This window comes from Sus scrofa, chromosome 14 (genome assembly GCF_054392235.1).
Source record: "Sus scrofa isolate SSC_HxYL_T2T_F1_AM1 chromosome 14, Sscrofa_HxYL_maternal_Yorkshire_Landrace_v2.0, whole genome shotgun sequence".
Lineage (NCBI taxonomy): Eukaryota > Metazoa > Chordata > Mammalia > Artiodactyla > Suidae > Sus > Sus scrofa.
In genome coordinates this window covers 111,518,345-111,546,264 of record NC_139396.1, presented here as the reverse complement: position 1 = coordinate 111,546,264, position 27,920 = coordinate 111,518,345, and the positions used below count along the sequence as shown (strand labels likewise).

Below are 27,920 nucleotides of genomic sequence, written 5' to 3'. Positions count from 1 at the left end.
CTGCAGAGAACAGTGGTGGAAAAGAGACCAACGTGAGCTCTAAACTTCAGCAGGAGGGAGCAGGGCGGCCACAGTTTCCACTAGAAGCCCTGAGCCCATGTGGATCCTTGGGTCTCCCTCCCAAGAACAGCATTCCCAGCAGCCACTGGGCCTGACAGAGGAAGGGACACCTGGTGAGGAAAGCATCATCTGGGCCACATTCGTTAGCTGCTCTGAGACTGTTTCCTCATCTGAACATGAAAACAGTTGAGCTGTTTTGTACAGATTGTGTTTGTTTGTTTCTTCTTTTTCTGCCACACATCTGGCATTTGGAATTTCCCAGGTCAGGGATCGAATTCAAGCCAGAGCTGCAACCCATGCCACAGCTGCAGCAACATTGGATCCTTACCCCACTGTGTCACAGCAGGACTCCCAGATTGTGTTGTATGAGAATTAAATCGAATAAGTGTGTAAAGCTGGCAGGTCAGGGCACCCTCCCCTTCCCACCAGGGCCCTGCTTAGGGGCACATCTGTGACTCTCTGCAAAGCACAGTTCCAGAACCTCAAGGGACAGATAAGAAGGTCTTTCCTTCCCAGGCCTGCTCTGCCCCTGAATTGCCTGAGAAAAAACCTCCCTCTCCAGGCTGCACACTGCCCCCTGCTGAGGGGACCTCAGGACATGAGCCTCTCTAAGGTGGGAGCCTTAGGCATCGACTTATTTCTTGGGGGAGCAACGCATTTCCCTGGAGGGTGAGGAGAATGATGCTGGCTGATTCTGGTTTAACTCTCTTAATCCTTAACTACCAAGAACAGGAACCTGTGAAATTAAGCCACTAAACCGTAGGATTGAGTAAGGCATCTCACCACCCCGAACCTTCTTTTCCATGCATGTAAATTTAGGGTAATGGGGAATACATAGTAAGAATGCACCATATGGCAAAGTGCAGTGTTTAGCACATTATGAATATGTGTGGTGTAGACAAGCACAAAATGTGGCCACTTCTCTCTGTAACTAAAGAATTCTCCTGGCTGGCTGGGGTGTTTGGGGGGAGAAGGTGGGAGCCCTGGGAACCGGAAAGAGGGATTAAATGTGACTTCAGGCCTTTCAAGATGTTTGTTCATGTGGTCGAGAGCAAACTATACTGTAAAAGGGATTACTGCAAAGTATACAGAAGTTGTTTTTTCAATAGTACTTATGGGTTTTCTTCACCTGTAACGTAATGCCTGTACATGGAAGCAGATTTCAGTTTATAAGAACATAAAGAGCTGTTCCCCTTTTGCCCATGATCATTTTCCCCCTTGCCCAAAGAATCACTAAAAATGATTGCTTTTAGATCTTCTGATGGTTACCATCACAACTTCTATGTTAGAATTAGTTTTAGCAATTCCTTTAGACCTGCAGACAAGAAAAATAAAATCAGCATGCTTACACTATTTTCTTCCTTTCCCTTACTCCTTTCTGATTTGAAATTATATTTTTATTTTTGTCTTCTAAACATTGCCTTTCCAGGTTTGTTCACTGTATTTTTATAATTCCTTCTAGTAACTGTCTTCCTGAGTTTAAATAATTTATTCACTTTTCTATGTACTAAAGTAACATGGATTTTGCTGCTCTGCAAGGAATACTAAATTATTCTTCTCCCTTCCTATTTTTGTTTCTTATATTATTGTTTTCATATCCTCATGGTTTAAAATATTTGTGTTAGCTAACTAAAGGTTTCTTCCTTGCTTTCTCAAGAAGTTGACTCTAAAAACTAGAAAACAAGTAAACAAATTGACAGTACCGTGGTTTCAAACACAATTTTCACTGTGTTTGAAATGATTGACTCAGAGAGAAGAAAAATATTTCTGTATCATTAAAACTTTAAAGTTGAAATGGAGTTCCTGCTGTGGTGCAGTGGGTTAAGAATCTGACTGCAGCGGCTCTGGTCATGAGGAGGTGGGGGTTTGATCCCCACCTGGTGCAGTGGGTTAAAGGATCCAGTGTTGCTGCAGCTGAAGCATAGATTGTAGGTGTAGCTGGCATTAAATCCCTTGCTGGAATTTCCGTATGCCGTTGGTGCAGCCGTTAAAAAAAAAAAAAAAGAAAAAAAGAAAAAAAAAAAGTTGTATTATGTAAGTTATATAAACTTATCAATAAATATTTGGAACAAAGATAATACTCAAAATCAACTCAATTGGTTACATTTTGCTCTTGAGTTGTTGAGGTCACTAGCAACTATCACACCTCGGCTGCAGACACGCCCTACAATGGTGCCCTAAGGCACAGCTCCCAACTCTGCATTTAGTGAGGTCATGCTGGTGTTTTTAAATTGGCCATGGTGGGAGAATTGACACTATGGAAAATGGAAAATGCTACAAACAAGCACTTAAATTATGATGTGTTGACTAGACTGAAGGAAGTGGTAGAGAAAATGTTAGTAATGTAGATTAAATTTAACTTGTGCTGGGTTTATGGCCATTACACTGTGAATAGCACAAAAAAATTGAGGCAATATTTGTCCCGTGTCTGAGAACTATTCTGCAGTTCAACCAAGTCACTCAGAACACTGACAACAAATTCTGACGTCCGTAATGCTAAAGCCAGAAATTGTTTCAGTGTAAGGAATGTAGTCTGTATAAGGATGAGAAATACTTTAAGGGTAGATTACATATCAGATTTAATGACTATACCTTATTAAGTAAAGCCTTGTGGATCAGGATGGAGCTCCATTTGGCAGATCTTGGTTAAACTGGGATTATAGGTTGGCTAGGAAGTTAAGAGTTTGGCAAAAAAAATCACAAAAGTATAAGAATCAATTGGCTATACAGAATTTGCAATGGAAAATTGTGTTTTCTTACTGTTTGTAAAGTATGTGCTACACATACTTTAGTAAAATGTATACTAAACTCAGGCAGATAGATGGATGCATACATTTCTTGAGAGCCGATTGTTAAGCATTTACCAGCACACCACTGTCTCAGAGGCTTGCTGATCTTACCCTTGCATCACGGAAGTTAGGAGGAAATGGAGAGAAGCACTCCATGGCCAGCCTGGACCCCAGGGTCATGAGACTCATCAGAAGGATAGCCAGGACTCTTCAAGGAGGATGGGGAAACAGCAGGGCTGTCAGGGCAGGTCACGCCTCTGAACCTCCACCCATACATCTCTAAAAAGGGGCTGCTCATCCCTCCACTGGGGCCTCTTGGGGCATCTGCAAGACTCAGGACATATCACAGCTATGAGGATCCACAGGCCCAGTGGCAGTGCTTGCTCCTGAGGAGAGGTCACCCGTCCCCACTACCGATCACCAACAGAACCTGTGGCCCAAACAACCTAGGGTTACCCACTGCCAGTCTCCCACAGACACCCTGGGAAGCTGCCAGCACCAGAGCTCTTGCAGAGGCTGGCCTGATTCTGAAGTATGGGGAAGGGGTGGGGAGGCAAGGCCACTTCTGCTTTCTGCTCACACCCACTGATGTACCAGCCCAGGGAGCACATTTGCATTCTGAAACCTCAGCCACAGGTTCATTTCAAGTTCTGAGGGAACACTGAAAGGCAGTTTCATTATAGCTCATGATGGCTGGGTTCCCTGCAGAAGCACCTCTCTGGGCTTCTGGAGAACCATGAAATGTGGAGATGATTGCACCAAATATGGGTGGTTAACACACAGAGATGGCCCTTTTCTTTTCTTCATGTTTTCAGAAAACCGTAAACATAAAGTATTTTATTTACCCTTCTGTGAATCTGTCCTAAGGAAATGACCTAATTTTCAGAAAAGACTTTTTATATGTCTACCTCAAACCCATTTTAAAATAATAGAATTATGTGGTGACATAGGGACATAAATAAATGCAAAAGCAAACCTTTGGGTGAAAACGTATTCTCTGCGTGCTGGAAAAATGTGAAATATTCAATTTCAGAAGACTTTAAAATAACATATTATATGGTCATTTATATTTCAGATTTTTGGTTTATAGTTTTTGGGTTTTTTTGGCTGCACCTGTGTTGTATGGAAGTTTCCGGGCCAGGGACTGAATCCTAGCTGCAGCTGCGACCTACACCACAGCTGCAGCAACACTGGATCCTTAACACACTGCACCGGGCTGGGGATTAAACCTGTGCTACCACCAGAGACAATACCAGATCTTTAACCCATTGTACCACAGTGGGAACTCCTCAGAGGTTATTTTTAATACCATGAGGAAATGCTTGGTTTAAAATGTTTAGTTAAGGAGTTCCCTTCATGGCTCAGCAGTTAACAAACCTGACTAGGATCCACGAGGATGCGGGTTCGATCCCTAGCCTTGCTCAGTGGGTTAAGGATCCAGCATTGCTGTGAGCTGTGGCGGAGATCTCAGATGCCGCTCAGATCCCAAGTTGTTGTGGCTGTGGCTATGGCATAGGCCATCAGCTGTATCTCTGATTCAATCCCTAGCCTGGGAACTTCCATATGCTAAGGGTACAGCCTTAAAAAGCAAAAAAATAAAAAATAAAATATTTGGTTAAAAAGCAGAGGGGCAGCATCATGGCAGCAAGCACCTGCTTTGGGATCAGAGCACCTGGTTTTGAATATTGACTCCAACCCTCGTTAGCTGCCTGATCTTGGCAAGTCATTTCAGCTATTTAAGCCTCAGCTTTCTTGTCCGTACAATGGGACCCTAGCAATACCCTTTTTCATGAGTGGTTCTGAGGAAAACGGTAAGGGTTCACAGCACCCAGCACATGGTAAGTTTGGGGCATTACCTATAATCGGCATTGTTATTGCATCCATGGCAAAATCCATCCACTTCAGATCCTAGAGGGAAATGTCACGAAGTTTCCCTAGTAGTTATTGCTGTGTGGAGCAAGGGAGCGATAGCTTGTCCCTATTGACTAAAAAAATACGCACAACCTACAAGTTGAGAGTTACCTTTCATTCAGTGGACAAAACTGAGGACTTAAGCCCCAAAGGCAGCATCCCAAGTAACCCTGAGAAAACTGCTCAGGAGCTTAGCAGGGAGGAGCTAGGATTTGTAGAATTTTTGCGACAAAGGGCAGGTAGTAGGAACAAAAGATTAGCTTTAATGGAAAACCAGACATCTCAAGTTAGGAATTGAGTGCTTTTTCTGGAGTTCCCATTGTGGCACAGCAAAAACGAATCTGACCAGGAACCATGAGGTTTCGGGTTTGATCCCTGGCCTCACTCAGTGGGTTAAGGATCCATCATTGCTATGAGCTCTGGTGTAGGTCGAAGACGCAGCTCAGATCTGATGTTGCTGTGGCTTTGGCGTAGGCCAGCAGCTGTAGCTCTGATTAGTCCCCTAGCCTGGGAACCTCGATATGCTGCAAGTACAGCCCTAAAAAGCAAGAAAAAAAAAAAAAAAGGAATTTAGTGCTTTTTCTGTGTAAGAGAAAATGCAAAGGTCTGGGCTCACTGAAATCATTTCTTTGATATGCATCTCAGCCAGAATCCTGTGTTTTCACATCCTGAGTTCCCTCAGGGCTCACTGGCTCACCCTTGGAGGTGACTGCAATCACTGTTGACTGTGACTTCTTTTGTTTCCTGATATGGCAGGCAATGTTTTTCTTGGTAACTGGCTGAGCCACAATGGCAATGCCTGGTGGGCAATATTTCACTTCTTTTTTTTTTTTTTTTTGTCTTTTGTCTTTTGTCCTTTTAGGGCCGTATCCTTGGCATATACAGGTTCCCAGGCTAGGGGTCTAATTGGAGCTGTAGCTGCTGGCCTACACCAGAGCCACAGCAATGCCAGATTGGAGCTGCGTCTTCGACGTACACCACAGCTCATGGCAACGCCGGATCCTTAACCCACTGAGAGAGGCCAGGGATCAAACCCACAACCTCATGGTTCCTAGTCGGATTCGTTTCTGCTGTGCCATGACAGGAACTCTCAATATTTTACTTCTTATCCCCATTTCTGCCTTTCTGGGGTAGGATTCTTTCTCCTCCCCTGCCGCCGACAGCACTCCACACTTCTCCCACTGCTCATCCATTCTGCAAATTGCTTTTAGAGTTGCCTCTTGCTTTTCTAGTCTGTGAGCTCTTGAGTCAGGGACTTCATTTTGTAGCCTCTACCCTAACCTCAGAGGTGCTCAATAATTTAATTACTAAATTTTCCCAAGTTATATTGGAGAGCATTTCTAATATCTACCGCTGTATGACAAAATATGGTGGCTTAAAATAACAGCTCTTTATTGCATCTCATGATTCTGTGGGACAGGAAGCAGGCAGGGCTCAGCTGAGTGGTTCTGCTCCACATGGTGTGGGCTGGGGGCTGCCACCTGCATTCACTTGGGGTCTGGAGGGGCTGGAATATCCAAGAAGCTTTAGTCACATGACTGCTGCCTTGGTCATCCTGGCAGCCTCTCTTTCCCCTGATGGCCTCTTATCACTCATTGGACTTTAACACACACCTTCAACAACACAGCAGCTGACTTTCAGGGAGAGAAAGTAAGCTGATAGGCTTCTTAGGGGCTGTGTGCAGACCTGACACTGTATCACATCCACGTCTTGGTGGGAAAGGGGGAATTATATTCATTAATTATCATACATGTTTTGCCTTTTGATCTTTAGATAAATCTTTAAAAGTGTGATAAATAATATATATTAGTAAAGTTTTAACATCCTAAGAGGACTTTCTATATTTATACATAATAGATTAGGAATGTATATAGTCGCTCTTAGTGAGTATTCACTATTTTGTAGTCTATGTTTTAAACTTTTTATTTTGAAATGATAATAGATTTGCAGGAAGTTGTAAAATTGTTACAGAGAGGTCCCACATACACTTTCCCAATTTCTCTCCATGGCTACATCTCACATAAATATAATGCAGTATCAAAACCATAAAACTGACATTTGTCCAGTGTGCATCATTCTGTGATATTTTATCACATGTGTCAATTTCTGTAACCACTGAGATACAGAATTATTTCATCACATTCACCTCTAGCTCTTTTGATTTCCTAACCCCTGGCAACCACTAGGCTGCTTTCCGTTTGTACAATCATGTCATTTTGAGAATGTTTATAAATACAGTCAAACAGTATGTGATCTTTTGAGACTGGCTTTTTTCTCCCAGCATAGCATTCTTGAGATCCATCTATATGGCCGTGTATAGCAATAGCCCGTGCCTTTTTATTGTCAGTAGATTCGATGGCACGGGTGGACTGCAGTCTGTTTAACTATCCCCCGGTTCAGTCACTTTGAAGATTTTCTGTTTGGGGCTATTACAAATATAGCTGTTCCAGGGAGCCTTTCCCCACACAGTCTTACTCCACACGGGTTGGCAGGAGCTGATCTCACCCCTTGGCAGTCAGATGAACACATGACCAAGGCCCAGCAGATGGAATTATTCTTTACTCTGGATACCATGTGACCCACAATCATCCAGCCAGAGATCATTTCAAGCATTTTGCTGGAACCATTAGGTTTCTGTCCTTATAGCCAAAAATGCCTTGAAAAATAGACTCAATCTCGCTAGGCTTTGGCTATGAAATAAGGATTTAAAAAATCCCCATGTTAACAGGCTAGTATGTATCTGCTCATTCCACAAACTGAATGTGTTTATTAAGAGTATGTGGGGAGGATTTCAAAAAGAGGAAATAGCCTGTGCAAAGGCTCTGGGTCAGAAAAAGAGTTAAGTGACCAGTGTGCCCAGAGCATAATGCTGGCAAGTTGTGTGTGGGGAGTGTGGGGGGTGGGGGTGGGGTGGGGAGAGCAGTGAGGACAAGATGAAGTGGAGAAATAGGCAAGGACCCTTCAGGGAGCCCCTTCTAAGATCTGGAGGGGAGCCTGGACTTGAGACTTGCATTATGGGACACATAATAATGTTAAACTTTTAAGCAGAGAAATGGCAGTTTCCAATTTACTCATTTACTGCACTGTAGAAAATAACCTGAGGCAGTGGAGCATGCGTGGAAGCCAGTGAGGAAGTTTTCTGTAGAAGGACAGACAAGAAATAGCGGTAGCCTGCTTAGGGGGACAATAGTATACATGGAGAGAAAAGGATGGATTTGGATATATCTTAGAAATGGAAGTAACTAGAAGCCTTACTCATGGAATGAGTCAGAAGGTGAAATAAGAATGACCTCTTTTTTCTTAAAGCAGTAACATTTACTGATGTGGAGAGGCAGAGCAAGTTTGGGACAGGTTGGAGCACCAGTTTAAGACATCTTAGGTTTGAGATGCCAAGCAGTGAAGGTAAGAGGGCAGTTAGAAAAGGAAGCCTGAAGTTCCCTGATGGCCTAGCAATTAAGCACTCAGTGTTGTCATTTCTATGGCTCCAGTTACTGCTGTGGCTCAGGTTCAATCCTTGGCTGAGGAATTTCCTTATGCTAAGGGCACAGCAAAAGAATGGGAGGGAGGAAAGAAGGAAGGAAAGAAGGAAGGGAGGAAGGGAAGCTTATAGCTTAAAGATGAGACCCAGTCTGTAAATATCAAATTGGGACCCATCAGATGATACTTTAAAACTGTAGAAATGGACAAGGTAACTTGAGAGAGTGTGCAAGAGAGAAAGGGCCCTGTCCTAAGCTTTGGAGACTTCCAACAGTTGGAAATTATATAGAACATGAAGAACTCATTTCTTCAACCCCTTTCAAAGCTAAACCTGAAAAAAAAAAAAACTGTCATAACATGCCATCTTTTCCTTAATGTCTTTAGTCAATACTTAGTTAATTTTCAACATTTTGTTTTCTAACATACACATTTAATGTCATAAACTTCCTTCAAGGAATCATGCTAGTCACATATGATGTCTTGAAATGTGTTGTTTGTGTCACATTCAATTCCAAACATTTTGTAATTTCAATTCTAGTATCTCCTTTGAGACAATAAATTAACATGTTTTTCAGCATTTAGAAGTATGTCCTTGGAGTTCCCATTGTGGCTCAGTGGTACTGATACTGGACTAGTATCTATGAGGACCCGGGTTTGATTCCTGGTCGCACTCAGTGGGTTAAGTATCCCACATTGCTGTGAGCTGTGGTGTAGGAAGCAGATGTGGCTCAGATCCGGTGTTGCCATGGCTGTGGAATAGGCCAGCAGCTAAGCTCTGATTTGACCCCTAGCCTGGGGACTTCCATATGCCGTGGGTGCAGCCCTAAAAAGACAAAGCAAAACAGAACAAAAAAGTAAGTCCTTTATTTTTAGCTGTCTTTTTTGTTATTGATATCTAATTTTATTGCATTGAAGTTAGAGAACTTTGAAGAATATTGGTCCTTTAGTGGGTGTTTTGTTGTTTTCATTGAACCTTCCTTTGTGAAATGGTGCCTGCTATAAACATTGCCTGGTCAGTCTTCTATGTATATCTATTATGTTAAGCTTGCTTATTGCTTATGATTATATCTCTACTGATTTCTTATTGTTCTGCTTGTCCTATCAGTTTCTGAGAGTGTTGTCATAAAATTTCCACCAAGGTTATAAATTTGTCATAGGTTTATGTTTGCTTATTTTCCTCCTTTCAAGCTTTGTTGTTAAGTGTTTATAGGTCCAAGACGTCTGCATTTCTGTAACTTGTTCCTTTTATCATCTTGTACTGACAACCTTTTATGCTCAAAAAAGTCTTCCTTAATATATCTTATCTCATATTAGTATTACTATAAGGTTTTCTCTTTAAGCTACTATTTGGCTGGTATATCATTTTCAACTCATTTATTTTCAATATTTCTGTGTTCCTATGTTTTATGTATATCTCTTGGCTTACAGCTATAATTTGTGGGTTTTTTAAAAAAATCAAACCTGAGTATTTTTCTATCTTTTAATATGTGAGCATAGTCTGTTTACATTTACTATGATTACTGCTTTATTTATACCTGTTTTTTATATATATATTTTTTTTAATAATTTTTTTTTAATTTTCCCACTGTACAGCAAGGGGGTCAGGTTATCCTTACATATATACATTACAATTACATTTTTCCCCCACCCTTTCTTCTGTTGCAACATGAGTATCTAGACAAAGTTCTCAATGCTATTCAGCAGGATCTCCTTGTAAATCTATTCTAAGTTGTGGCTGATAAGCCCAAGCTCCGGATCCCTCCCTCTCCCTCCCCCTCCCATCAGGCAGCCACAAGTCTCTTCTCCAAGTCCATGATTTTCTTTTCCGAGGAGATGTTCATTTGTGCTGGATATTAGATTCCAGTTATGAGTGATATCATATGGTATTTGTCTTTGTCTTTCTGGCTCATTTCACTCATTATACCTGTTTTTTACCTTCTTCTTTGGGGTTTCCATCTGTCATGATTTTCCTTTTTAAGTTTTTTTTTCCTCCTTTCCTTCCTCCTGTTGAATTTATTAAGTAGCCTTTTTTTGTCTTTATCTCCCTCTACTGGTTTGAAAGTCATACATTCTATTTCTATTCTTTACTTGTTATTCAAAATTTTAACATGCGTACTTTAAAAAAATCTAATACCTCATTGTGCAATACAGTAGGGCTACTAGCCTGTGGCTATTGGACATTTAAAATGGATCAAACAAACAATTAAAATTTATTTTAATTAATTTTAATTTAAAATAAAAAACGAGAGTTCTCATTGTGGTGCAGAGGAAATGAATCTGACTAGTATTCATGAGGTTGTGGGTTTGTTCCCTGGCCTCACTTAGTGGGTCGAGGATCCGGCATTGCCATGAGCTGTGGTGTAAGTCACAGATGTGGCTCAGATCTCGAGTCGCTGTGGCTGTGGCACAGGCCAGCAGCTGCAGCTCCAATTCAACCCCTAACCTGGAAATGTCCATATGTCTTGGGCCTAGAAAGCTAAAAAAAATTAAATTAAATTAAAATGGATACCCAATACAACTATAAAAAAAATCTTTTACAGATGTTTGGGAAAATTGGGGTAGGTAAATCATCTCTTTCAACTCTAAATTTTGTGAAATCTAAAAATAGATATTTCCAATGGAAATATTTCAGCATCCAAATTGAGATGTATTACAAATGTAAAGTACATGCCAGATTTTGGAAGACTTAGTACAAAAAAAGTATATGCTTTTTCAATAACAATTTTTATATTGATTACATGTTAAAATTATAAAATTTTGTATATATTGCATTAAATCAAATATAGTAAACTAATTTCACCTGCTTCTTTTTTGGAAAATATATTGCGTTAAATCAAATATATTATTAAACTAATTTCACCTTTTTTTTAAGGCAGCTGCTAGAGAAAGTTCAATTACATGTGTGGCTGACAGTGTGTCTCTAGTGGACAGGGCTAAAGCCCCAGGCACTCAGGAGTCTGGATGGTCTAATTCTCCCCGCACTTGTCACCTGTGTTACTGTGTTCAGTATTGGTTATTATTTCATAGGTAGTTTTAGTTTCACCCTCTTCTTCTTGCCCCCACCTTAATTCATGACTCATTTATTTTATAGTTAATGATGGATGATTTAGACTTACCAAATGTTTGTCAGTGTCTTCATCCACCTGCCCCAGGTCAGCTCTCTTCACAGAGCTTCCAGGGGCCACACTGAAGGCTGCACTGATTTTCTCAGTGTCACCTGCGGTACCAAGGACCCAGCCCCAGGCAGAGACCCACCTGCCCCCAGGTGGCAGGTGGCCTCTGCTGGAACACAGCTGTTCCTCCTCTATCTCAGTGGGAGCCAGGGAAGGCTGGGGCGAGCCTGGACTGCAGACAGGAGAGGGGCCTCCAGGGCAGTGCTCTGCTCAGCCACACCCTGCTGACCTCTCCGTGGCTGGCCCCCACACTCATACTTGCCTCTGACTCCGAGTGGGATTGGGGATGGGGCAGTGCCTTGTCCATTCCTCATCATTCCCTCCCGGAAAACACATCTGGTTATCCTGGCCATACTCTCCCGGTGACAAGGAGCCTTAGTGCCCCAGCTAGGAGGAGGAGGGCCCTACCTGACCAGCGCTATGGGGGCAAGCATCCTCTCTCCTAAGGTCTTAGGGGCCATTCCCCAGCACCCATGCCACTCCTCTCATACACACTCCCCAGGCCTGGGACATGGGTGAGGATGAGACAAGTGAGGCACTCACAGCCTCCTTAAAATTTGCATCCTAGATGTCTCACCTGCCTTACCCTAGTCCCAGCCCTGAATTTCCCGGAAGTGTGTGTTTCCCATGGGTGCTATGCAGGTGACTCCCCTGAGCCCCCTAAGGCCAACAGAGTCCCTCCCTGGAAAGATCTCCTCAGACTGTAACAGTGTGCAGCTGCAGGGGGGAAAAAGGTGGGGGGGGGGAATGGTGTGGTGAGAGCGCCATCTTATGCCCATAGTTGCAAATTACAATCAGGATTGCTCAGTTCCTTTATTAATCAATGTTTCTTCTAAGTAATAATAGAAACCCTCTTCAGAAAGAGGGAGAAACTCTTGTCCAGCACTGGCTGCGTAGAGACCGCAGAAGAGACTGGCTGGATGAACTACGAGTGGCCCAGGGAGAGGCTATGGAGAGGTCAGAGAGCACAGTTCTTTACACAGCTAGGTTTGAGTAGGTTGACCCTGTCTCCTCTCCTCAGCCCAGATCTCCAAATTCTTTACCTTCAGAAGAAAGGGTCTGTCCACGTTGGCAGAAACGATTGGGGCACCCAGAGTGTGCTCACCTCTTTAGCCTCTCTCCATTCCCTGAGCAGTGTAGATTGGGGCGATCTTCAGAATGTTTTAGAATTTCCCCTTCAGCCCGAGCCTTTCCCAAGATTTTGTGAAAAACAATGACTTTTGCTTTCCAAGGTGAGGCGGCTTGGTAGGTTGCAGGACCATGGTTCAGGATTTCTGGGGAGTGTGTTCAGGATGCAAACTGGAGCCCCATTCCCAGGGATATATTCAGACTGGGGATGGGACCGGGTAATCTGCATTTCAGCATAACCACCTTAGTCCTTTGAACGTGATTACTTTGCTGCTTCTGCGTCTAACAGAGTTGACACCTTGATGGCAGTTGGTATGGATTGGATGATTAGCAATTCACAGCTGAAAAGACTTTACCTTTCTTAACTGAGTGATTCAATCAAAGAATTCGTGCCTGGTGTGTTTGGGAGGCTAACTTGGTGGAGTTAAAATTTTCGAAACCCTAGGCTGGGGCAAGCTTTAAAACAATCTTAAAACAACCAGTAATAAAAATGGCGATTTAAATCATAATGCTATCTGATTAGTCATTTTGTGGTCTCAGTGATGAAAAGCCTTTGCATATTAAAAAGTGCAAAAAATGCAAAAAGGAAAAATTAAAAAGGAAATCTAAGCTAGAGAAAATATGATTTATATAAAGCAAGAAAACTTGTGTGAAGTGCAGATTTCTCTCCAAGTAAGATTAATGTTTTTGTTTTTGGATACTCATCTAGTATACATTTGTTAAAAAGTGTGATGTCTCTAGGGAAATAACAATGAAGACTGCTGTATTGCTTTTTAGGAACCTTTAACAGTTGACATTTTCTCAAAAAACAATGTTGCCTCTATTATTAAATATGAGTCAAGTTTATTACAGGAAAAAAAGGGAGAAACAATCCCTGAGCTCCAGTATCAATTTCAATATTTACACCCATAAAACAGTATGTAGCCTTCCTATGCTTATAACTTATAACAACTGGAAAAACAAAACAACTTTGCTACGTAAAAACAAAAAGTCCCCCTAAGAATTCTTCATTAAATGCAATTTACAATATGGTTCTGACTGAGCTTGTGACGGCTAGGGTTCAATGGCTCATTGAACAGAGGTCTCTAGAGGGTTGTTGTGTGACCACCCTGATTTCTGGGGGCTTCTAAAGCCCTCAGAACCGCTACACAGAACCCTGATTTTATGGAAGCCAGTGAGCTCACTGATGGTGCCCAATTCCTGGTGAGGGTTGTGGGTCACCACCCAGTCACCCCACCACCAAAACTCTCCCAAGAGGAAGCCCCATGTGGGCTGCTGGCTCCCCTGGAGACCCACTCTACCAGAGCCCTAAGTGCCACACATGAAAGAAATTCTCTGCCAGATTCTCTGCCACCTGCTGCCAATTGGGTTTTAAATACGGACGGCGACTCTGGCACTAAAATCACCTGAGAGTGTTTGAGTATAAAACCTTCTAAAATGGTCTTATTTTTAAATTTATCACATTAAATTAAATTGCACAATTTATTAGACTGTGCAGGAATCCCAGTTTGAGAACCAAATACTGCCCTAATTAAAGCTGCTGCTGCTGATGGAGGAAACGAGCCCTTTCTAGATCCCTGTTAAGTGCCACTGGCTGCATCGGGGTGTGAGGACCAGAGCTGAGCACTTAGCTGAGTTCTTTGCATGACTTACCTCACAACAGACCCTGGAGTCAGCAGCATTATTCTCATTTTACAGATGGGGAATGGAGTGCAGGGACACAGTGCAACTTACCCATGGGCTCAGCTAAGAAGTGTCCATGACAGGACTCAAATTCAACTTTGCTTGACTCTAATGCCCTTATTCTTTCCACACCAGCTCCACCACCTCCCCCAGCAGGTCTGAACAGAGAGTTAGCCCTCCTCCATTCAAGCACAGAGAAGGCCTAGTTTGCTGATTGCCAACTCAATTCCCAGTAGGAGGGTCCAAGAGCAGGACGCTACACCTGGCTCTTCAGAAAGCCCTGAGTTCTGTCCTTGCAGCAGGACCTGTACCAGCAACTCCTCTCCACCCAGGTCCACCCTGCCTCACTCCCAGGAGCCTCCAGGGGCCAGTGGGAGGTTACCGCATACTTAGGGTGGGTGATCACCTGCCTCTGCCATCACCATCTTCCTGAGGCTGGCCTGACCGAGCTTCTACCCCAGCCCTGGCTCTGCCCAGATGCCGAATCAGGCTTTCCAAGGCTACCAGGCCATAGCCGGCCTCCCCTGCATTCATCAGGGAGGAACAAGAGTGGGGCCATTCTGAGTCCAGGTGAAGAGGAGACCGGCCCACCCTTGGAGAGAGGGCTCTCTGTCCACCAGAGCTCCACTGAGAGGCAGATCATGGAGGGCCATCTGCCTGCTTCCCTCCTTGGCCTTGGCTTTCGAATCAACTGGCCTTTATTTCAAATCGCAGGGATGTCGCTTGTAATCCGTCACCTTGGAAAACGCACTGAACCTTTCTGATGTCTTTCCCTATCCACAGAATGGGGGAGATTTTGGTGATGCTGGAACTTTGGGAAGTGGTTCAGCTCCTCCCTCCGCAACCTGAGGGCTCCTCCCCTGCTAATGACTTCTCCAGCCCCAACTTCCTCCCGGTACTCAAGACAGAACTGAGCAGCGCAGCACGGAGTCCAGCTTCTCAGAGGAAGACTGTGTAGGAAGCCCCAGGAATCCCGTACACCTGCGAGCAGCCCATGGCCCGGAGAAGGTGAGGCTGCAGATCAGGGTGGGGCGATTTGGGGCTTGGGGGGTCCTGAGGCAGGGAGGAATGCGTACAGAGCTGGGGCTGTGAAGGAGGCAATTGTCCAGGGGCGTGGGAGACAGTGCCGGCTTGTGCCCACCAGGGGGCGCTCTGCACCAAGTCAAACTCCAGGCCTGCCGCCGCGAGCCGCCCAGCCCCAGCCCTTTCTGGCAGAGGTCAGCCTCACTGGGGAAACATTTCTTGAGCAGAGTCTGCGGCAGCCTCTTAGCAGGCCAAGAACGGCCATCAACGCACCATCCCCGGAGGCACCGAGGAGCCAGGGAGCCTGGACCTGATTGATAATGTTCCGCCTGGGCAGCTTCCTCCTAGTCCTGCCCGCTGGTCACATGGGGGCTGGGGGCAGGGCCAGGACCGGCAGGGCCCAGGGGGTGAGAAGAGGGGGCAGGGAGCCCAAGGTGCTCCCTCCAGCCAGTGCCCTGAAGAGGGATCCCCAGGCAGGTTCTGTGCAGCGGAAATGGAGGTGTCCGGCTCCTCCGTACCAGGTGAGCAGACCCTAGGCCGGGCAACACGCAGGAGGCTTTTCTGGAAGTCTGGGCGCCCCCCCTGTCTGCCAGGGCCCAGGTGTCCACTAGGTGATGGGGTGCTCTTTACCCAGTGCCCACACACCCTGGAAGCCAGGGGGCCCTGTGGGAGATGTATGAGGAGCCTTAAGGTGAACACGTGGCTAGGCCAGTCCAGGACAACCGGGACCATCTGTCCAAGTTTGAAGAATGGGGCTGCAGAGAATGCCAGAGCAATCTGGGTTCGAATCCCCCCCCCCACCTGCACCGTGTTACACCGTGTGGCTTAGGATGACTCGCACAGTTCCACTGAAATAGTCACCTCTGGGTTAATTTGAATCAGGTTAATGTGTGTGGTCCACAGTGGGTGCCTGTTAAGTACTTGCTGTTGATATTAACAATACCTGTGGGTGCCTATTAAGTGCTTTCTAGCTGTTGATATTGATAATGCCTGTGGGTGAGGTGATGCCCAGGTACAGGGCTCTAGAAGGACCTGGTGTTCCCGCACCTACTCCCACGGTGAGCCCGTTTGCTGGGGCCGGTGCCAACTAGAACTGCTCCTGGCTGAGTCATCCCCCAGCTGGCTCTCCATGGCAGGTCCAGGAGCTGTGCCCCTTCTGTGCTGAACTTAGCCAGGTTGTGGCCTGCTGTTGAACACCACTGATGAGGAAGGTGGGTGAGGGGCAGGCAAGGGCTGGGGTGGGTGATGGGAGCACAGTTCTCATACTCCTCTGCCCCTAGGTCACTCTCCCCAGCTGGAGAGCAGAGCCCACCATACCTGCCCTTCCAGCCATGTTTTCCCCAAAGCAGATGCCCATCCCCCAGGGCCTTGTCATCCCAGCTGCAGGCTGAGGTCAGCAAAACTCACTCCACCAACCAGAGCCCTCCTGGTACAATCATGCCCCTCCCCCACCCCCACAGACATATATATACCACCACCATCCCTGCATGATGCAGGTGGGCCGTGAGGGGCAAGGACCTGCACAGGGCACAGGCAGGACAGCAGCCCCGCTCACTGTCTCCCAGGGAGACCTCTGTTCTGTGATAGCAGAGCTGAGATTGGGTCCTAGACCTGCCCAGGTTCGGAAAGAAGTAAAGTCAATGCACATGTCCGAGGGGAAGAACTGACATTGTTACGTGCACACAGACACACCCTGGGCAGCAGTCTTTGTTTACCTTAACCTTAGAGCAACCTGCCTTGGGTTGATTGATCACTGTGCCCTTGCATCTGTTTTAACACCTCTGTCTTGTACCAGCCCACGTGCCTTGAGGAAGCCAGATTGCTTTAGGCAGTCAACACATCTCATTCCCCAACCATCAGGGTGGTTTCAGGGGTGGATTGTTTGCCCAATCAAGGCCTTAAGGGAAGAGATATTTGGAGAAATAGGAAAAGCTGCCCAGCACTTCTGAGAGAGAAACAAGAAGATAGGTTTTTTTTCTTCCTGCTAGACCTGAAGGAGAAAGTATTAGCTCCTAAAGCTGGTGTCCAACATTCCTTTTTTCTCATCAATAACCTTATTGGTTACATGCTGAAGTTATATATAATGTTTTGAGTGTTTTAGTTGAAATATCAAAATTATTTTCACCCATTACTTTTTAAAATGTGGCTACTAAAATTTTAAAATTTTATCTGTGGCTCAGATTTGTAGTTCAAATTATACTTCCATTGGGTAGCACTGTTTTAGAGGTTTAGTAATTTTAGGTCATGTTTATAGGTCTATGCTCATTTCATGTTAGTTTTCATGTATGTTACTTATTCCTTTCCTTGTGTTTATTTGTTCCCACTTCATTTGTATCCTTTCCCCACAGAGTTACTTTGGTGCCTTTTTTAAAATTGAAGTATAGTTGATTTACAATGTTGTGTTAGTTTCAAGTGTACAACAAAGTGCTTCAGTTATACATATATATATATTCTTTTTCTTATCATCTTCCATTATAGGTTATTACAAAATATTGAGTATATTGTTCTATACAGTAAGACCTTGTTGTTTATCTGTTTTGTATATAGCAGTTTATATCTGTTAATCCAAGCTCCTAATTTATCTCTTCCCCCACCCTTTCCTCTTTGGTAACTATAAGTTTGTTTTTTATGTTTGTGAATCTGTTTCTATTTCATAAATAAATTCATTGGTGTCATATTTTAGATTCCACATATATGTGATCTCTATGATATTTGTCTTTCTCTGACTTAACTTGGTATGATAATCTCTAGGTCCATTCATGTTGCTGCAAATGGCATGATTTCATCCTCTTTATGACTGAGGGATATTCTAGTGTGTGCGTGTGCACGTGTGTACTGCATCTTCTTTATCCTTTCATTTGTTGATGGACTTTTAGGTTGCTTCCTAAATGTTTTGGCTTATTATAAATAGTGCTGCAATGAACATTGGGGTGCATATAACTTTTCGAATTAGAGTTTTCTCCAGATGTATGCCCAGGAGGGGGATTGCTGCATCATATAGTAGTTCTGGTTTTCAAAGGAGCCTCCATACTGTTCTCCATAGTGGCTGCACCAGCTTACATTTCCACCAGCAGTATAGGAGGGTTCCCTTTTCTCCCCACCCTCTTGAGCATTTACCATTTGTAGACTCTGATGACAGCCATTTGGAACAGTGTGAGGTGATATCTCAGGGCAGTTTCTATTTGCATTTCCCTAATAATTAGTGATGTTGAACATCTTTTCATGTGCCTATTGACCATCTATATGTCTTCTTTGGAGACATGTCTATTTAAGTCTTCTGATCATTTTTTTTGATTGAGTTGTTTTTTGATATTAAGCTGTATGAGCTGTTTGTATATTTTGGAAATTAATCTTTTGTGAGTTGCATCATTTGCAAATATTTTTTCTCAGTCCATAGGTTGTCTTTTCGTTTTGTTTATGGTTTCCTTTGCTGTACAAAAGCTTTTACATTTACTTAGGTCCTATTTGTTTATTTTTACTTTTACTTCTATTACTCTAGGCGATAAATTCCAAAAAAATATTGCTGCAATTTATGTCAGCGCGTTCTGCCTATGTTTTCCTCCAGGAGTTGTATAGTATCTGGTCTACATGTAGGTCTTTAATCCATTATGAGTTAATTTGTGTATATAGTGTTAGAGAATGTTCTAATTTTATTCTTTTACATGTAGCTGTTCAGTTTTTCCAGCACCACTTTTTGAAGAGACTATCTTCTCTCCTTTGTCAAGGATTAATTGGCCATAGATGTATGGGTTTATTTCTGGACTCTCTATTCTGTTCCATTGATCCATTTGTCAGTTTTTGTGCCAGTACCACACTGTTTTGATTACTGTAGCTTTGTAGTATTGTCTGAAGTCTGGGAGGATTATGTCTCCAGCTTTGTTCTTTTTCCTCAAGATTGTTTTGGCAATTCTGGGTCTCTTGTGGTTCCATATTAATTTTAGAATTATTTGTTCTAGTTCTGTGAAAAAAAAATGTCAGGGGTAATTTGTTAGGGATCACATTAAATCTGTAGATTGCTTTGGGTGGTATGGCCATTTTAACAATATTAATTCTTCTAATCCAAGAGAATGAAATATATATTCCTTTGAATGTTCTTTAATTCCCTTGATTAATGTTTTATAGTTCTTTCACCTCCTTGGTCAAGTTTATTCCTAAATGTTTTTTATGTGATTTTAAAAGGGATTTTTTTTTTACTTTCTTTTTCTGTTATTTCATTGTTACTATAAAGAAATGCAACAGATTTCTGTATGTTAATCTTGTATCCTGCTACCTTGCTAAATTTATCAGTTCTAGTAGTTTTGTGTGGAGTCTTCGGGGTTTTCTATAAATAGTATCATGTCATCTGCATGTAATGACAATTTTACCTCTTTACTTCCAATTTGGATATCTTTATTTCTTTTTCTTTTCTGATTGCTGGGGCTAGGACTTCCAATACTAGGTTGAATAGAAGTGGTGAGAGTGGGCATCCTTGATTTGTTCTAGATTTTAGCAGGAAGGCTTTCAGCTTTTCACTGTTATTTTGGCTGTGGGTTTGTCATAAATAGCTTTTATTATATTGAGATATGTTCCCTCTACACCACTTTGGTAAGAGTTTTTATCATAAATGGATGTTGAATTTTATTAAATGCTTTTTCTGCATCTATTGAGATGATCATATAGTTTTGTCTTTTCTTTTGTTGGTGTGATGTAACACATTGATTGATGTGTGTATGTTGGACCAGCCTTATGACATAGAGATGAATCCAACTTGTTCATGATATATGTTCCTTTTCATATGTTGTTAGATTTGGTTTGCTAACATTTGTTGAGGATTTTTGTATCTATGTTAATCAAAGTTATTGGCCTGTAGTTTTCTTTTTTGGTAGTGTCTTTGTCTAGTTTTGGTATTGGGGAGATGGTGGCTTCATAGAATGACATTGGGAGTGTTCTCTCCTCTTCAGTTTTTGGAAGAGTTTGAGAAGGATAAGTAAAAGTTCTTTGTGAGTTTGTAGAGTTCCCCAGTGAAATGATTGTGTTCTGGGTCTTTCTTTGCAGGGAGGTTTTTTTTGGGGGGGGGGGTTTAATTACAGATTCTATTTTACTTCTGGTAATTGGTCTGCTTAAATCATCTATTTCTTCTTAATTAAGTTTTGGTGGCTGTAAGTTTCTAGAAAGTTGTCCATTTCTTCTGATTTGTCCTATAATTATTCATAGTATTCTCTCTCTCTCTCTCTCTCTCTTTTTTTTTTTTTTTTTAATTTCTGTGGTATCAGTTTTTGTTTCTCCTCTTTAGCTTCTTATTTTGTTTATTTGGGTCCTCTCACTTCTCTTCTTGGTGAGCCTGACCAGCAGTTCGTCAATTTTGTTTGTCCTATCAAAAAAAACCAGCTCTTGGACATTCTTGTTATGGCACAGTGGAAACAAATCTGACTAGTATCCATGAGGATGTGGGTTTAATCCCTGGCCTTGCTCAGTGAGTTGGGGAATCCAGCATTGCCATGAGCTGCAGTGTAGGTTGCAGACATGGTTTGGATCCCACGTTGCTGTGGCTGTGGCCTAGGCTAGCAGCTATAGCTCTGATTTGACCCCTAGCCTAGGAACTTCCATATGCTTAGGGTATGGCCCAAGAATTAAAAAAAAACAAAAACTAAAACAGCTCTCAGGTTTACTGATTTTTTTTCCTATTTTTAAATAGAAAAAAAAATCTCTGATCTCTATTATTTCCTTCCTTATGCTGACTTTATATTTTCTTCTATTTTTTTCTAATTCTTTTAGTTGGTAGGTTATATTTTTATTTGAGATTTTTCTTATTTTTTGAGGAAGGCCTGTATCACGTGAACTTCCCTCTTAGGTCCACTTTTGCTGCATGCCATAGATTTTGTACGGTTGTGTTTTCATTGCCATTTGTCTGGAGGTATTTTTAAAATTTCCTCTTTGATTTCATCATTGACCCATTGGTTTTTTGTTTTGTTTTGTTTTTTTTGTCTTTTTGTTGTTGTTGTTGTTGTTGTTGCTATGACCCATTGGTTTTTTAGTAGCATGTTGTTTAGGCTCCATTTAATCATATTCTCTCATTTCTCTTTCTGTAGTTGATTTCCCATTTCATGCTGTCGTGGTCAGAAAAAATGCTTGAAGTATTTTCTGTTCTCTTTAATTTGTTGAGGCTTGTTGTGTGTCCTAGTATGTAGGCTATCTATGGCATGTTCCATGTGGACTTGAAAAGAATGTGTATTCTGGGAGGAGCAGTTTGGGTGTAATGTCCTAAAAATATCAATTAGGTCTAACTGTTCTGTTAGGATCTCTGTTGCCTTATTGATTTTCTGTCTGGAAGATTTGTCAATTGATATCAATAAGCTGTTAAAGTATCCTGCTATTATTGTATTCCCATTTATTTCTCCCTTTATTTCTGTTAATATTTGTTTTGTGTTTAGGTGCTCTTATATTGGGTGCATATATGCTAACAAATGTAGTATCATCATCTTGTATTGATCCTTTTATCATTAGTGTCCTTTTTATCTTTCTTTATGGCTTTGTATTAAATTCTGTTTGTCTCATATGGGCATTGCTACTCCCACTTTCTTTTCATTATTATTTCTATGAAATATCTTTTTCTGTCTCCTTACTTTCGATCTATTTGTGTCCTTTGCCCTAAAGTGGATCTCTAGCGGGAAGCATATTGTGGATTCTTTTATTATCCAATCTGCTGCTCTTTGTCTTTTGGTCAGATCATTTAGCCCATTGACATTTAAGGCAAATATTAATAGGTATGTATTTATTGCAATTTTAAATCATGTTTTCTAGTTGATTTTGTCTTTATTTATTTATTTATTTATTTATTTTTAGGGCTGCATCTGTGGCATATGGAGGGTCCCAGGCTAGGGGTCTAATTGGAGCTGTAGCCACTGGCCTACACCACAACCACAGCAACATGGAATCTGAGCCACATCTGAGATCTACACCACAGCTCACAGCAGTGAGGATCCTTAACCCACTGAGTGAGGCCAGGGATCAAACCCTCAACCTAATGGTTACTAGTCACTTTTGTTAACCACTGAGCCACGACAGGAACTCCATTTTGTATTTCTTTTTTTTTTTGTCTTTTGTCTTTTTTTTGTTGTTGTTGTTGTTGTTATTGTTGCTATTTCTTGGGCCGCTTCCACGGCATATGGAGGTTCCCAGGCTAGGGGTTGAATCGGAGCTGTAGCCACCAGCCTACGCCAGAGCCACAGCAACGCGGGATCCGAGCCGCGTCTGCAACCTACACCACAGCTCACGGCAACGCCGGATCTTTAACCCACTGAGCAAGGGCAGGGACCGAACCCGCAACCTCATGGTTCCTAGTCGGATTCGTTAACCACTGCGCCACGACGGGAACTCCCATTTTGTATTTCTTATTTGTTCCTTTTCCTCTTCTTCTTCTTCTTTTTTTTTTTTTTTGCTTTTCAGGGGTCAAATCAGAGCTACAGCTGCCAGCCACAGCTACAGCAACATGGGATCTGAGCTACATCCATGACTTATGCCACAGCTCACAGGACTGCTAGATCCCTGACGCACTGAGCAAGGCCAGGAATTGAACCCACATCCTCATGAATACTAGTCAGATTCATTTCTGCCACAACACAGTGGGAACTCCTGTTCCTTTTTCTTGTTTTCTTTCTTTCTTTTTTTTTTTTCTTTTCTTTTTAGGGCCAGACCCACAGCATATGGAGGTTCCCAAGCTAGGGGTTAAATCAGAGCTGTAGCCACTGGCCTACACCATAACTACAGCAATGCCAGATCTGAGCCACATCTGCGACCTACACCACAGCTCACAGCAACACCGGATCCTTAACCCACTGAGCAAGGCTAGGGATGGAACCTGTGTCCTCATGTATCCTAGTCAGATTCGTTTCCACTGTGCCACAATGGGAACTCTCTTCTTTTCTTTTCTTAAACTTTATTGGAGTATAGTGTTGCTGTATTATTTTCTTTTTGCTTGTCTGAGAAGTTCTTTATCTCTCCTTCTATTCTAAATCATCATTTTGCTGGGTAGAGTACCCTAGATTGCAGATTTTTTTCCTTCCAGGACTTTGAATATATCTTGCCACTCCCTTCTGACCTGCATCATTTCTGTAGGGAAATCAGCTGATAGCCTTATGGGGGTTCCCTTGTAATTAACTCTTTGTTTTTCTCTTGCTTATTTTAGAATACTCACTTTAACTTTTGCCATTTTAATTATACTATATCTTGGAATAGGTCTGTCTGGGTTTATCTTCTTTTGGGCCTCCTGTGCTTTTTGTACCTGAATATGTTTCCTTCTTTAAGTTTGGGGTGTTTCCAGCTATAATTTCTTCAAGTATGTTTTTGATTCCCTCTTCTCTTTGTTCTCCTCCTGGGATCCCTATTCTGCATAGATTGGCATACATTATATTATCCCATTGAGTTTGTGTATTGCTTTTGTTTTTTTGTCTTTCTGTCTGTTCTGATTGGATGATTTCCATTATGCTATCTTTCAGATCACTAATTCATTTTGCATTATTAATTTTGCTATATTATTACCTTTAACTCAGTTTTCTTCTTGGCAATAGAGTTTTTTAATTTTGATTGGCTCATCTTTATAGTTTCTAGTTCCTCATAACAGTGATCTCTGTTTCTATCAATAACCTTTCTTGGTCCCTTCAGTATTTTTATTACCTCCATTTTGCTCCTTCCATTTTGAACTCAGGGTCTAGTAAACTAGAGAGATCTGTTTTCATTGTTCTTTCAGGATAATTCTCTTGTTCTTTTAATTAGGAATGGTTCTTCTGCTTCTTCATTTTATTTATATTTCTCTGACTCTGAATTTAGGAGAAACAGTTATCTACTGTGGTCTTGAAGAGCTGTTTTTACATGGGAACATTCCTATTAGCCTACATTATTCTGATATTTTTGGTGCAAGGGCTGTTTTTGGTGCAGATGCCTCCCACATCTTTCCTCAGTGTGTGCTGGCTGTTATCCCTGTGACAGGGGATGTGATTACTGTTATGGTGACCAGAGCCTGAACTGGATGTTGGATGGGTCCTCCTCTGTACTCTATGACTGTCAGAGCAAGGTCTGCTCCCCAGTTGTTGCAGTAGAAGCCCCCAGATGCAGTTCTAAGCTACAATGTGAGGTAGGTGGGACTGCAGCACTCCCACTTTGTGGGAGCTGTTGACAAGGACATATGTTCTGTGATGTCACCTGTCATCTGTTGTGTGTGCTCACAAAGTACACTGCCCTTTGTGCTGCTTCAGCCATGGGAATGCAGTCAGCGTGGATGTCCTTTGGGCACTGTTCACAAAGCCCTTGGTGCAGATCTGCCAGCACCTGTCAGAGTTGTGCACCTGGACCCTTCAAGGGAGTGCTGGGAATTGGCCTAGACCCCAGCCCTACCTCCATGTGTGCACACCCACAAAACCCGTTGCTGCTGCTACTGAAGCTGCCCCAGCCATGGGAGTGTCAGTAATCTATTTAGGTGTCCCACAGGTGCTGCGCTCACATAAATCCACCTAAATCTCATGGACACAGGGAATTGGCTCAGATTTTTAGCCCCATCTCTGCATGTGGGGAACCCACAAGCACTTATGCATCCCCAGAGTTCCTGGCAATAGAGCTGCACCCACTGTGAGTGTGCTGAGAATGAGACTACTATGGTGAGGCCATGCCTCCCTCTTCATGCAGGTTGACAGTGGGTCTCCTATGGGGGACTCTGGCTCTGTGCCATGCATACCCCCAGTTGCAGCCAGGACCACACTCTAGATTCTTCAGGATGTCACAGCCAAACTGAGTCCTCTCCCAGTCTTCAATCTGTCCACTCAAGCCCAAATTTCAGCACCCAGCCGCCATATACACCAGCAGGTGCATATCTCAGACTAGAAAGTGCAGCATGGAGGCCAGGACCATCTGTGCTGGCCTCTCTTTTCTGCCTGCTTGCAAGCTGACTGCTATACTCTTCTCTGGGCCTCTGAAACTCCCTATATGTCATGGCTGATCTCCCAGCCAGTGCAGGGAGTTTCCAGGGTAAGGGAATCTTTCCGCTCCCCTACCTTCCAGGGAGTCCCAATTCCTTTTTTTAATTTTGTTGTACCCAGTTATGTGGTGGTATTTCTTACATATTTAAGTGCATAAGATCTTCTGCCAATGTTCAGTAGGTATTTGGTGAGATTGTTCCACATGTAGATGCATTTTTGATGTATTTGATGGAGGAGGTGATCTCTTTCCTTCTATTCTGCTACCTTGATTTCTGCCACCAGTATTTTTTTAATAATAAGGCAATCTTCATGAAGATTAAGCAGTCAGCTCAGGAAGCAAATAAGAGAACTGGGACTGGGGGGGGAACCTGACTTGGTTGACACTGTCAAGTTGCTGAATCTAGCCATACCTGAAGTCCATATCATGGGGACTTACCCACTAAAGAAACCAAAATATCCCCACTTATCTAAAAGATAAGCTGATTTTAATTGTCTTTTTTTTTTGTATCTATCAACTGAAAGATTCTTACCTGAGTATCCTGTTTTGATTAAAGCTAAAATGGATACTCAAGAAGTATAAAGTTGCCAGATAATATACAGGACATGCAGTTACATCTGAATTTCAGATCAGTTATCAACAATGAATATCAACAATGAATACCTTTATAGTAGATGTTATGTCCCATGAAATATTTATAACATACTTAGATTAAAAATATAACTGGGCATTCCATATTTTTATCAGCTGCACATCCAAATTCATACTACTAGAAAAAGAAAAGATCTGGACCTGGACACAGACCAAGAGGTTTTTAATTCTAAACTTCTTGCTACACCAAGTCATAGAATGGTCTTCTTCCTTTCACTCCCCATCCCCCTCCCTCGCCCTCCCGTCCTCCATGTGCTTAGAGGACACAAATGTCATTCTGTTCTAAGGGTCTCTAGGGTCTGTCCCAATTCCAGGGTTCTCAGGCTTGATACTTCTCCAGTTCCTTGGCTCTGCTCCTTCACTGCCTCTGTACTTCCATGTCCATCTCTCTTCTTACTCTACTCCTTACCCTAGCTTGCTTTTGCAAGCGAAACCACTATTCACTTGGGCCCAAAGGCATGCTGGCATCTCTGGTTGAGGCTGTGTTGTTCTCTTCAAGCAGGTTCCCTCTCACCCACCAGCTTCTGCTCCCAGCTGCCCCAGGTCACTCCTCAGAGCACAGCTTGACCCCTCTGCTATACTATCCCTCCACTCCCCTCGGAACCTCTGCTATACTGTCCCTCCACTCCCCTCGGAACCTCGGCAGCAGGAGCTATGCCAGATCACCAAGGCATGGAACAAGGTGACACTGCCCAGGGTAACCTGCTGGGCGCTGTCCAGCAGCCCAAAGTCCCAGGGTAGAAGGGATGCACCTACAATGAGTGCTAGCCATGCTTGTTTTATCTGTACAACAGGGATTGGAGCTAGAATCACAAGCATGATGCAAATTCAACACATTAGAGTCAGGGGAGCAAAGGCGACAAGAAAAGTAGTAGAAGAACATCTGGTGGATGTGCCCCCCCCACCACCCAGGAGTTGCTTCTGGGCCTTTGTAAATTAAACAGGATAACACCGCCCCTTTTGGAGCTGCCTTTCCCTTAGATTGCCAAGTGCCCCATGTCAGTGATGTTGATGGCTGCGTAAATGTCACTTGTCTGTTTCCTAATTGAGATTTTTCTTTTTCATTATCTACAACTATAAACTATTGCGATAATGATGCTAAGTTTCCGGGAATTAGAATGAGGAGCCATGCTGTTAGCAGCAGTGTACCAGGGTGAGGGTCTGCCATGGGTGCCACTTGGGCTTTATTTCTCCAGCTGTGGGTGGGACCATGTCCCCTGTCTCCCCACTAACAGGACTGCCATGCACACCAGGGGAAGGTTCTGGAACTTACAACTCCAAATTTGTGGTGATTGTTTATGGCTGTTTTCAAGGCTCTCTGGAAACTACGGCTCCTTTTAAATCCCAGCCAGCTAATTGAAAAGATCAAACATGGCATCCGTGTGTGGAGGGCCCCAGCATTTCAAACTCACCATCTCATTGACCCTCTGTCCACTCTGAGGGGCAGTTCATTATTGTTCCCATTTTACAGACTTGAGGAACTGATACCCAGAGGTCTGTGACTTACCCAAGGCCATCCTAAGATCCTTCACACTCTTGCATTGAAGGGACTAATTCCCCACAGAGAGGCTTTTCTTGTTTGAAATCCAAGAAAACACCAGATAAAGGGCATTCTAAATATATTTCCTTTCTATAGATGCTGATCTCCTGTTACTGGAAAACAGGAATTAGCCTGTCTGCTTGAGGATGTGGTTGGTTCTTTATAAAAAGGATATACACGAAATTTGCACCATAGACTGTGAGCTTCATTATGTTGCCGACAGCTTCCAGCAAAAGAAGAACTTTCGCAGCCAGGTATTTCGGTAAGAATTTTATCTTATTCTAGGTGGAGTGTGATTATGATTATTTTTGCTCTTGGCTTCTTGTTTGAGGGATGGGGTCCTCTGAGGCCACCCAAAGGTGCTGTTGTAGTCTTGTGAGCTGAGAACACTGGGGGCATCTGTGGTCAGGGCCTGGGCCCTGGCTGATGGCATAGCCCTCACCCCTGAACTCGGGAGCTGTTTTGTGTCTGGCTGAAAAACAGAGCCCTCATCATGACCACGAGTGTCAGGGGCCCTGACTCCAGCGGCTCAGGGCCCTG

The 27,920-nt window shown here is 43.1% G+C and overlaps 1 protein-coding gene across 8 annotated transcripts in view; it reads left to right on the top strand.

Moving 5' to 3' along the window:
• Positions 1-15,104: 15,104 nt before the first annotated feature.
• The window catches only part of ARHGAP22 (Rho GTPase activating protein 22), a 218,412-nt gene continuing 205,596 nt past the window's right edge, over positions 15,105-27,920 (top strand). For 3 of the 8 annotated variants that reach the window (XM_021073079.2, XM_021073075.2, XM_021073072.2), the window contains exons 1-2: positions 15,105-15,229; positions 27,477-27,642. In XM_021073079.2, coding sequence (XP_020928738.1) covers positions 27,591-27,642 — 52 coding nt within the window. In that variant the 5' untranslated portion in view covers positions 15,105-15,229; positions 27,477-27,590. Of the gene's footprint in view, positions 15,230-15,441; positions 15,766-27,476; positions 27,643-27,920 lie in introns of those variants that run through there. The other 5 variants (XM_084996516.1, XM_021073078.2, XM_084996517.1 and 2 more) reach the window with 4 other exon arrangements.